Source organism: Balearica regulorum, chromosome 1 (assembly GCF_011004875.1).
Source record: "Balearica regulorum gibbericeps isolate bBalReg1 chromosome 1, bBalReg1.pri, whole genome shotgun sequence".
NCBI lineage: Eukaryota > Metazoa > Chordata > Aves > Gruiformes > Gruidae > Balearica > Balearica regulorum.
Window position 1 is genome coordinate 119,421,425 of NC_046184.1, and position 12,803 is coordinate 119,434,227.

The following is a 12,803-nucleotide window of genomic DNA, read 5'->3' on the forward strand; positions in this document are numbered from 1 at the left end:
ATAACCCCCATTTTTTAAGAAGGGGAAAAAAGGAAGACCCAGGGAACTACAGGCCGGTCAGTCTCACCTCCATGCCTGGCAAGATTATGGAGCAGACCCTCCTGGAGACTATGCTCAGGCACATGGAAAATAAGGAGGTGATTGGTGACAGCCACCATAGCTTCACCAAGGGCAAATCGTGCCTGACAAATCTGGGGGCCTTCTGTGATGGGGTTACAGCACTGGTAGACAAGGGAAGGGCAACTGACATCATCTACCTGGACTTGTGCAAGGCATTTGACACTATCCCGCACGACATCCTTGTCTCTAAATTGGAGAGACATGGATTTGATGGATGAACCACTGGGTGGATAAGGAATTGGCTGGATGGTCGCACTCAAAGAGTTGTGGTCAACGGCTCAATGTCCAAGTAGAGAACAGTGACGAGTGGTGTTCCTTATGGGTCGGTACTGGGACTGGCACTGTTCAACATCTTTGTTGGCGACATGGACAGTGGGATCGAGCGCACCCTCAGCAAGTTTGCCAACGACACCAAGCTGTGTGGTGTGGTCGACATACTGGAGGGAAGGGATGCCATCCAGAGGGACCTTGACAGGCTGGAGAGGTGGGCCCATGCAAAATGCATGAAGTTCAACAAGGCCAAGTGCAAGGTCCTGCACGTGGGTCGGGGCAATCCCAAGCACGACTATAGGCTGGGCAAGGAATGGATTGAGAGCAGCCCTGAAGAGAAGGACTTGGGGGTATTGATTGGTGAGAAGCTCAACATGAGCCGGCAGTGTGTGCTTGCAGCCCAGAAAGCCAACCGTGTCCTGGGCTGCATCAAAAGAGGCGTGACCAGCAGGTCCAGGGAGGTGATCCTGCCCCTCTACTCGGCTCTTGTGAGACCCCACCTGGAGTACCGCGTCCAGCTCTGGGGGCCCCAGTACAGGAGAGACATGGAGCTGTTGGAGCAAGTCCAGAGGAGGGCCACAAAGCTGATCAGAGGGCTGGAGCACCTCTCCTGTGAGGACAGGCTGAGAGAGTTGGGGTTGTTCAGCCTGGAGAAGAGAAGGCTCTGGGGAGATCTAATTTTGGCTTCCCAGTACCTGAAGAGGCCTACAAGAAATATGGTGAGGGACTGTTTATCACAGGGAGTGTAGTGACAGGACAAGGGGTAATGGGTTTAAGCTGAAGCAGGGTCAATTTAGATTAGATGTTAGGAAGAAATTCTTTACTGTGAGGGTGGTGAGGCACTGGAACAGGTTGCCCAGAGAAGTTGTGGATGCCCCCTCCCTGGAAGTGTTCAAGGCCAGGTTGGATGGGGCTTTGGGCAACCTGGTCTAGTGGAGGGTGTCCCTGCCCGCAGCAGGAGGGGTTGGAACTAGATGATCTTTAAGGTCCTTTCCAACCCAAACCATTCTATGATTCTATGATTCTATAAGTACAATTGAATCCAGTGCTTCCAAACCTACAGAAAACATGGGTCGTCTATTTTAATTGTTGCAGCTGATGAAAAAAGAAAAAAAAAAAAAAGACCAGGAAGCAAAAATAATCATCTTTAGAAAAATTAAATTAAATTCAATTTTTAAAAAAATCTCACTTTTAATAAGAAAGATTTTGTTGGTAACAAAAAGATATGAAATGGGCATTCTAGAAAGGAAGGTTCCCTTTATATGCAACTCTTAAAGTAGAAGAAAGCAAAAAAACCCATAGTATTGCAAACCAGCACAGTTTGGCATTTTTCAAAGTCAATGTTAATTTTCAAATCAAAATAACAAATAAATTAGATAGCAACAAGAAAAGATGATTGTGCTACTACACACTCCTAGTAGAGTCCCTGAGGCACTGCTACCAGTTGTTTCTCTCCTCTTCATAAAAAAACCCCCAAATACATCTTCTTAACAACAGTATCACTGATTCATAAATGACAGTTGTAAAAATAATTTAAATTACTTTTCTCATTAATGAATTGAATTTAGCTTTCAGGCATCTTGTACACTACCCAAAATGGAATTCTCACATTACAATTGCACAGAAATGTCATATTTGTAACCAAACAGCTGCCCTATTTAAACTGATGATTCGCACTGATTTAGTTTTCCTTCATGATCTCATAACATCTTAGCTTCTGATCTGGACCTGTTTAGGTTCATTTTTATTGTACTGGCAAGGTTAAAAAACTTGCAGTGTGAACCTTCCTCTCTGTAAATCCACCAGAAAAATAATGCAAGCCAATGATTTCAAGTATGTAGTCATGTCAAATTAAATGCAGAATTAAATGGTTTTAATCCTTGCAGAACATTCAGCTTTTCACAGCAGAAGGAGAAAAAGCTCCTGATACTCTGCAGAAATAAAACCTGAGTGGTTTTATCCTATCCACTGAGACAGGATAAAGACAATTTGCTCTCTTTACCGATGTGCCATTTTTATGATAAGAAGCAACAGTTTGTCTCTTTGTGACATGTTTCTAGTTTTCCAACAGAGCAATAGAAAATAAAAAGAATGTTACAGTCACCAGATAATTTAATATGGTAACGTTAGTTATACACATCGAAGTGAGTAATTTCAGAATCTGTCACATATGTGTAAGTAAGTATACATACAAGTAAGTTAACATACACGTTAAGAATATTTTCTATAGTTAAAAACATAGGCAAGCAGTTATTTTTCCCACTTACAACTGTTCTGCCTGTCTTGCTGTTTTCTCACCTTCCTATTTTGATTTGTCTCTTTATGTGGTTTTCACAGAACTGGACCTTGGTCGCCATTTGTGGAGTCAGGATGATGATTTCTTCATTCTATATACACACTATATATAGTGTGTATATATACATATATCTTTATTTGTATATATTACATAGTATTTGAAACCAGACAATGCAAGTGTATAACTAAAAAAAGAAAACAATCTATATGTTATCCTTTTCTTACTTTGCTGTGGGATTTCTGAACAATAAAGGTCAAACATAGGTTCCCACACATCTTCAAGAAATACAGTTCTGGATCTGGAAACAGTGGAACTGTACAATTCTATTTTCAGTCAATGCAGAATAATATAATAGGCATGGGAAAAGGAGGCAAAAGGTGAGCTGGAGGCCCTAAGTCAAGAGTCCCAGCCATTACTGAATCCCCAGTGGCTGAATTTGTATCGGATTCAGTTACTGCTGCAGCTTATGGAGCGCTGTCAGCAACTTTTCAATAGAAAGCAAGTCTCTAAATAGACTCCACCACTATGTCACACTCGCTTGCATTGGTAGAAGAGGGAAATAGCTCCTTCACCCTTGAACTCATAGATCAGTGGAAAAGATTTCACATCTTTTTATCTCCAGTTACAGGCCTGACATTGGAAATATACTGTACTTTCTATTACTTCATGGTTCATATTTTCCTTATTGTGCTAAGCAGCTTATTTTTAGCTGTAGTGACTGAATACTGGAAAAGAAGATTTGTGTCTTGGCTTGGATGTTTAACACAACATTTATGCACTGCAGGTGATGTCCAGCCTCTATTTTAAGGGATCCTTGTAAACAATTATTTAATAAAGTAATTGTATTCTGTGGCTTAAGGCTTTTCTACAAGCTAAGACTTTCCTGTTCAAGTTTGCAGGATTAGTCAAAGCAGCAAAAAATTTGTAAATTGGGTCAAGAATGCTAATTAAGGCATCTTAAATACTGAAAGAACTTGATCATTCAGCAAAGCTGGAGAGGTTAGACCAGTGTTCACGTCTTTTCTCTTAAATATGCAGTAGGCTTAGGGCTACACTTAGGGCTGCTTGACTTAGGTGCCCAACTGAGAAACCCAGACCAAAGAAGTGTCCATACTTGCTTGCTAAGGGCCTGACTGAGCACAGGCCTGTCCTGTCCTCTGGCTGCTGCAAGAAGGCAGTGGCTGCTGGCCAGATCTCCTCCTCTGGGACGGAGAGGCCAAGCAGGAGGGCTGGCAGACAGAGGATGGAGCTCTGCCCTCGTGCATCAACCAGCAGCACAAGGACAGCAAGAGGAGAATGCTTCCAGTGGAGCAGGGGCTTGGCAAACTGGTGCTCCTGCTTTGTGCAGGTGTAGGGACCAAGGAGAGCACTCAGCATCCCTATGGAGAAACGGGGTGTTCTTGCCATCTTCATGGCTGTGAAATTAGTCTCAGGAAAATCTTTTTTTTCTTCAGAGTTTGCCTGGCTGCAACTGCCTTTTCTCTCCACCCACATGCAGGTTTCTTTCCAAACTGATTCCTTTCATCAGCTGGAAGTTTGTAGAGGAAGTTCTGAGATATAAAACCTTCGGATAGTTTAAATGGATTTCAAAATTCCCTAGTCTGATATACCCAGTGAATGAGATATCTTCTCTGGAAGTGTATCTGAGATGCTGTTAGTACTTCAGGGTTTATACATTAATGTGGCCTCCAAAAAGGCAAGGAAGCAGGATTGTCAAAATGAGCTCACACTTGTTTTGTGACATCAGGTAGACAAGTTTCTGCCTAGTCTAAGTGAAGCTATCCCTTAAGAATAATGTAATATATATAAGGATAATGAGGATAATATATTTAAGGATAATGTTATATATCTCAGTCAGTCACCAAGGGGAGCTGCTCCAGAGCCACCCTGGCCCTCAGCAGCAGATCTTGGCACACAAGGGGTCTTCCTGAGACAGGGAAACGCTGAGGGAGCGAAGAGACGCACCAGGAGCCGGTAGCTCTTGCGGGAGATGCCGACACAGGCTGGGTGTTGCCAGAGCCATGGCAGCCGCCCCACACCTACACAAGGCAGCCCAGGGAGCACCAGCTACCAGGAGCACCATGACCAGAGCAGCCAAACACAGCATGGTGTGTCAATCAGGATGTGACGCCGCAGTTGGCACGGGACGGTGCGCAGGGAGGGCGCATTTTTGAAGGAGGGGCATTCCACTGGCTGAGTGGGAGACTTGAAGTACACATAACTCAGCAACCAGGCACCATTCTGTGACAGGCCAAGGGCATCCATCCTACCCAACCCTCAAGGCAGAATGGTGGGCACTTGTCTGAGAGCAAAGGCTGCAGCTCTGGCTGGGGCATCTGCACCATCTACCCCAGCAGTGGCTGATGCCTCCACCCAGATGGAGCTGCTGAAGGGAGAGGCTGCAGTGCAGACCTCAGGCTGCAGAAAGTGCCCAGACTTTTCTCCTGGGGCAGGGATAGGCAGCAGACCTGCCTGCAAAAGGTGTGCTCAGGTGGAGGACTTCCTGCATCCCAGAAAGCCAAACGTATCCTGGGCTGCATCAAAAGAAGCATGACCGACAGGTCAAGGGAAGTGATTCTCCTCGTTTACTCCACTCTGTGTTCAGCCCTGAGCCCCCCAACATAAGAAGGACATGGAGCTGTTAGAGCAAGTGCAGAGGAAGGCCACGAAGATGATCAGAGGGCTGGAGCACCTCTCTAACATGGTGAGACAGTTGAGGTTGTTCAGCCTGGAGAAGAGAAGGCTCTGGGGAGACCTTATAGCAGCCTTCCAGTACCTGAAGAGGGCCTACAAGAAATCTGGAGAGGGTCTGTCAACAAGGGCATGGAGTGATAGGACCAGGGGTAATGGTTTTAAACTGAGAGAGGGTAGGTTGAGATTAGATATAAGGAAGATGTGTGAGGGTGATGAGACACTGGAACAGGTTGCCCAGAGAGGTTTTAGATGACCCCTCCCTGGCAGTGTTCAAGGCCAAGTTGGATGGGGCTTTGGGCAACCTGGTCTAGTGGAGGGTGTCCCTGCCTATGTCAGGGGGGGTTGGAACTAGATGATCATTAAGGTCCCTTCCAACCCAAACCATTCTAGGATTCTATGATATTTGAAGAAGTCCTTTTAATGCTGATTAGCATGAGAGAAAAATATAATCTGAGGGTCTGAGTTTTGCAGTACCCCTGTGAAAGGGAAGTTTCTGCAAATAGCAAGAGATCTGATGAAAACTTTCTAGATATTGCCTATTCAAGCACTGGTCAGATATTATTTCTTCCAAGCATGAATTCCATTGCCAGAGGATACAAGTAAGTGGTCTGTTCACAAAAAAAGACATAAATAGCACTTGGGAAGTACAGAAATATCAAAATATTTCCCAGTTAATAGCTGTTCTTTTGTCAAGCACAATAATTTAGAAGTAAAGAGTGGAAAAAACCCAAGAGCCTTCTTGGCTGAGGCTATTACTGAGATTTAAAATTATAATAAGGGGAATCTATTTTTAATAAAGTGCTACTGCAATGTTTATTGCAGTTAAGAATAATTGTTATGATAACTCAATTTGTGGTTAATAATTTTAAAACAGAAAACATTATTATAAAACTTTTTTCAAACTCTACAATTATCTTCCACTTTTTAACATTATAGACTCTTTGATGGCACAGTGGGAGGTAGGAAGAGAGTATATTTCTTTCAAATTTCTGTCCCACCCAGTTTCTGAATGCAAGGTTTGAACGATAACTTTGGAGAACAAAGGACTGACTCATCTGTCAACCTCCCAGGTAAACTTTGGGTAACATTTGTTGAAATTTCTGAATATTAATATGAAAAAGTGCCTCAGTTTTGATCCAGAAGGACCTAGTATACTGTTGAGATGATTGCCCAGTCTGCCTATTCCTTGAGGACCTGATCTTGCTAACCAAACTTCTAGTTAGTGATCACTGTGGAGAGGAAAACAATAATCATAATCCCAAACTTCTGGGAGTTTTGATGCTGAGAAAGATGCAATGCTAACAATGTATTGACAGCATTTTTATACCATGAAGAATATTAACACTGCACAGAGGTTTAGGAATTGAAGACCCGCTTTTCTAAAGGATATGATTTATCCCACATGTTTAAAATACTGCTGTGCTATTTCTACTGTTTCAATTTTCTCTTTTAATGTGCCTCCTGGGACACATAACTATTCTGATGGCTTATGGAGAACCGTCACCATCTGCAGTGTGTCAGCTTCAAGGCCTGCACAGATTAGGTCTGCCAGCTCTGTGAAGTCCACAAAAACCCAGGTCTGCATCCATCCTTTCATTTTTGGAAGCTAAGCAGAAGCTTTTGTTAAGCAGCAATTTCAGTTTCTTAGTGGTTTATAATGTGTTATTATTAAAGAAAAAACAATTATGTTATTGTTGATGCTGAAGCAAAGCCTACAAATAATCTAATCTTTTTCCAAAAATGGAGTTGTAAAGATCAGAATGCAAGGATGCATTTCAAAGACATGCTTTGAAAACACTGAATGTAGGAATTAGTTAAAAAATCTTACTTCTCTATTCAATTTCCTGTAGTTATAACTTTTGAAAAGTTTAAGAAAAATGCAACTCCTAAAACATTTTTTATTGAAGACTGTTTAATAATACCTTCTCTATGCACTTGAAAGTTTTGGCCAGTGTCAAGACAATGGTGCAGAAAACATCTACAGCTGCTTGTACAGACAACTAGAAGTAGCCTCATGGCTAAGAAAGCTTGCCTAGACATCTGATGAGCCATCCAAATATAATTCAAGCTATGAGGTGATCGAATGTTTCGATTCAATTTCTGAATGAAAAGACTTTCAATGGAATTTGGGAACGTCATAGCAGGTTGATGTTGGTCCCCAGAATAGAAGTCACTGAATCTTGATCACCCCTTTTCCTCCTCCAGTGAAAAAGCATTCAGGTTCCCTACTCCTTAATCATTAACTATCTCAGTTTGGAGCAATCTGAGGTCTCAAATGCTACGTGTTGGATAAAGCAGATGGTTTGATGAGCTAGCTTGACTATACAGGTACAAAAGAATCCTACGAGATGCTCAGGAACAGCAAAGGAACAATCAGTGACATGATTTGGGATGCCCTTGGAAACTCACAGGAAGGTCTTCTGAAGTAAAGCCTCAGGTGGTCTCATATTTTGCTTGCTCGTACCAAACATGGTAGCAACAAGCTAAGAAATATGTGTTGTAATAGCTCAGTCAGTTATGGCTGACAAAGTCTTCACCAGTAAATTCCATCATTACCTTTCTTGAGTAAAGTTGCAGCCTTGCCACCTTGCCATTGGGTAGATTAGTTTCAAAATGTCCCATTTATCAAATTTTTTGTTACAGGCTTTCTGAGGTTGTCTTATAATTGTTGGGGATTATTTTCAAAAACAAATACTACTTACTGCAGACTCCTAAACATTTATTGCAACCATAAAAGTTGCAATGGGTAGCATTACAGGCAATTTGAAAAATGAGATCAGAAATTAGGAAGAAGGAAGCATAAGTTATTGAAAGTGACATTGTACAAGAATGAGATCAAGTTGGGGGAGAAGAAAAGCAAAGCACCATGAAAAGAGGTAAAAGTTACCTTGAAAGAAAAGACTGACTTAAAGGAAGAATAAAGATGTGCTGAAGAAGCATAGTCACTGTTTCATCTCAGATGTTCTCATCTACATAATCTAAATACCTTAACTTTTTAATTTCTTCTTCATGTTCCCAAATGTAGAATTAGTTTGATTAATTGTATTTGAATTATTAATTACTTCTGCAGAATTTCTGAGGTGGTGGGTGAAAGAAGATGCCCAGTGAGCCCTTCCTTACTGATTTGAACACTAAAAATATTGGTCTGTCTGCTACTACTGAAAATTCTTTTTACCTATACATTTTGTTTAAAGCCCTTCCTAAAGTAACCTTTCATAACATATCATTCAATTTTTATGGGCCAACACTCGAGTTGCTCCACTGGAACTCTTAATTTTTTGCAAGGTATTGAAGCAAATTATTCATTTCCTAACATATTTCATTTCCTTACTGCAAAGGAAAACTAAAGCTGATCAAGAAAAGCAGGCAAAAAATCAAGCCATTTAAACTAACAGAGCTAAAGATGGCTACAAGTCTGTAGTTCACTAGAGGGGCTCTGATGATGTTTCAACTTTGGAAGCTTTTAAGTCAAGCACAGGGACCAAATTTTGATGCTGCATGCCCTCAAGAAAATCATCTTTATATGGAATATATTAGAGTATTTCCAAACACTAAATATGCATAAATAATGTATTTGGAACATGAAAGAAAGAGAGTAAGCTATTTGTTAAAGAAATGATAAAAAATGTTTGTTGACTGACTGGAAGGAGAGGGCTGCAATTTTGACTTAGATGTGAATGCAGATGCTTCCCTTTAGCAGAGCAAGGACAAATATTTATCTTACTTTTTTGAGTTAGAAATGAAAATTATTTCTATCTATCTATTTCTACAGCTCCTGAGTTTGTGGTTCTGTGACTACACAGAAATCAGTCATTTCTCTCACTATTTTATTTCCTACTTATTTTCCTTCTTATCTATCTGTATGAAACACTAATTTCCTGCCTTGTGTTTTTTAACTTTCTGCCTTCTGCTTGGTCTTTTTCTTCCCATGTTCTTTTAGCTTTCTCTAGAAAAATCCTTTATGCTTTCTTTTCAGTGCCCGGTCCTACTTTTGAATGGCTCTCCTGATACCACTGTCTTCCATTCCTCTGTCCTCACAACAACTGCTTTTCCATTTATGGTGTATATTAAGCAAAATACCGTAGTTTACTTGTTACTCTTTTTTACATATATGAGCACTACTGATTACTTTTTGTGTATATAAGTAGCCCCACCCACATTGGCAAATGTATATACCAAATAAAAATAAAATAAAATAAAATAAATCATGTTTTCAGAAAGCACACAAATATAATTATGCCTTTTTTCCATTTGAATACTCTTCACATCATGTATTCTGTAACAAATACTGACGAATCTTCTGAGAAGATTTTATAACGTGTTTGATCTCAGAGTACCACTAATAATCTACCTATGCTATTGTGCACTTGGATATCACTAGAAACAACATGCTTTGTGAACTGGAAATTTGATTGAGCCCAATAGTTGGATGTCCCTCAGGCACCTTCAGTCAGCAAGAAGTTGGTGTGGGTTTAAATTTGTCTGAAGGTAAAAGGCTCCATATTCCTTGAGCTATTGCACTGTCTTAATTTTCTCCTTTTTTTATTCTCCTCCCTTTAGATAATCCTAGTTTGATATCAGGAGATGTCAAAGAGGGTATAACAGCTCAAGAACGTCACTGAAGGGTTATTACATCTTTGACAAGCTAGAAGGCAGAAGGGATGGTATATCTTGTACAATCTGTCTTTGTGAACTGTTCTGATACCAAACCTTTGCTCTCAAGCACAAAGTATTGCTGTAAGACTCATTTTATTAGTGGGTGGTTTGAGTTGGACATGGGCACAGGTATCCTCATATGATCTTATTTATCCCAGAAGAGTCTATTGCCTGATGGCTGCAGCTGTAGAGGAGTGGATTTGATGGCCTAGACAGTCCCTTTCTGATCTGAATTTCCAAGTTCCTCATTTTTCTGTACATGGGAGAATATACACAAATGTTATGTTAGCTGGGACAAAATAATTTATCTCTGTAAATAGTTATTGTGCACTTTCTTCCTTGTGATACACCCTTTCCTGTTAACCAGTCTAGGCATGGGGTGAAATGCTCACCCCCACGGACCAAAATGTTACCTCTAGTGTCTCACCTGGCCGATGTGCCTTTGGAACTGCCATGTTCATCACTCGCCCTCCATCCTGAGGTTTGGGGGGGGATGCTGTAAACCTGCAAATCCCCGACTCTGATGGCGTGCTTGAGGTCAGACTGTCTGTGTAGTCATTAGTCCCTGCCGTGAGCTGCTCCGATGATGTGTCTGATATGAAGCATTCTGTAATGGTGAACTTGGCATGTCTCAGCTGCTCTTCCATTTTTGCATGCTCGTACGCTCTCGCTAGCTCTTCGTATGTTGAGGAGGCACTTTCTGTAGAGACCATGCTGCTTCTCGCTCGATCTGAACAGAAATATAAATAATGGGAGAAAGAAAACATCTGCACAATCTTTTTTGGAAGAAAAACTATGAACATGATAGTATTTCTTAATAAAATGCAGAGCCCTTGAAATTATCAAGGTAATTTAAATGAGTCTGCTTCACTATAAATGTCTGCAAAATTTTAGTTTAGTCAGTTACTTGATAATTACAGATAATCTAAAGTGAAGTCTTATTCTGCTAGCAGCATTATGTGGCTTAGCATTAAATTCATGGTTTAGAAGAAATAAACTTTAATACATGAAAAAGGTTACTTTTTAACAAAAATAATTTCTCTAAAAGTTAAATGCCTTAAAAATGTTAGAAACAGATTTAACAGAATGAGGAACAGCTTCTTTACATTATCTTTTTCCTGCATCTCAGAAATATTTCTGTGACGTGATGTCTAGGTAAGAAAGGATAGTCCTTCTGTACCTGCTTCATTGTTCAAACATTTTCATACGGAACAAAGGTCTTAAGAAAGCAATATTGTTTGGGAGCTACCAGCCTGCAGTCATTCAGGTGCTTTTTTCAATGCTGCTGAAGCTAATGGGGGCTTCATATTTGACACATGGGCTATTATGACCTAGAAGCTGTTCTTTTCTGCTGATGAGTTTCTGAGAATATCAGTATTTCTTAAGCACTATTGTTGAAGATGTAAATGGCTACTGATACATTAAAAAGCATTCTGGAAATGCAGCGCTCACTTCTGTGAGGACAAATCACTGGTCTGTTGCACCCATCACGCTTCTACTTCAGTGGGCTGGAAGAGCAGAGGACTTTCAAAAGTTCCTTGGGCAGAAGTCATGTTTCATCACAAGATCTATACAATTTCAGACTTTGTGGTGATGTTCAATAAACAGGCAAAATGTAATAGCTAATTCATAAAAATGGGACTCCTATAGCAGCCAGAGGCAACTGTGTTTTATTGCAAATCTTTATCTATTTTATTGTGTGCTAGGATCCTTGCATCAGTTTTCATTGTGCACAAAGAACAACACTCCTCCTCCAAGGTAAATAGGACCATACGTTATTTAAAATGACAAATACTTCTACAATATGCTGTAACTTGTTTAAGATTTTGAGCTGGCCAGAACTTAAACAAGGCTTTTTTTTCCCACAGGAAACATCATTCTGTTTTTCAAGTTTGATTTGTAAATCAAAAAACCAAAATAATGTCTTTCCAAATTTCTGGTCAACTAGAAAATCCTGGAAGGCTGCAGTTGCCCAGTGCCATAGAGCAGCGTCTGTAAATATGATGGTCATGCAAAGGTCCTGCTCTGGTCAATGAAGCTCAGGACCTGCAGCTTCCTATATGCCATGCCCTGGTGAGACTATCCCAAGGAGAATCTGCTTGAACACCTATTTCAGATTTGATGAAAGTTCATCCAAGTCCAAAATGAACTTCATGAAACCTAGATTAGTGAGAAGATTTCTAATGTCCTGCAGTTAGAATAGTAGAACTTAGTTACAGCTATGAATTGCTGCAATACATTTCTCCTAAGCTTAAATGCTACCTGGAATTAGTTTGACAAGAAGTGCTAAATTCTGCCAAATATCAACTGCATCAACTAGATTCAGAAATCTGAACTGATCTGAAAAGTGATCAAAGTTGCACATTAGTTCAACTGATTCTTGAACACATGATTTGGTTACATCTATTACAATGTTTATTTGAAAATTTTAAACTTCTGAAGTACTTAAACTGACTCTATTCTTTCCCCAGAAAGCAAGTGTCATAATAGAGCTACATTTTGGCACCAGAAAACCTTTCTTGAGCATGACCTAAAGCTTGCTATCCCTTACATAAATCACTGTGTGTTCAAGGGTAGACACAGAGTAGGAAAGTATCCACATTAAAACATAAACTATGAAGTCTGTTTATAAAATTGCATGTAGTTTGTCTATTAAACCACACAGCAAATTGAATTCTCTGCCCTTTGCCACACACATTGGAAAACATCCTTGAGTGACAAAATGTCAGAACACATGCAAGTGCACCTGAAATCTGGAATGTCTACA

At 40.4% G+C, this 12,803-nt stretch overlaps 1 protein-coding gene across 1 annotated transcript in view; it reads right to left on the bottom strand.

The window, feature by feature from the left end:
- Positions 1–12,803, bottom strand: part of DSCAM (DS cell adhesion molecule) — a 471,940-nt gene that overhangs the window by 11,251 nt on the left and 447,886 nt on the right. The window contains exon 32 of the mRNA XM_075772425.1: positions 10,464–10,766. Coding sequence (XP_075628540.1) covers positions 10,464–10,766 — 303 coding nt within the window. The remainder of the gene's footprint in view (positions 1–10,463; positions 10,767–12,803) is intronic.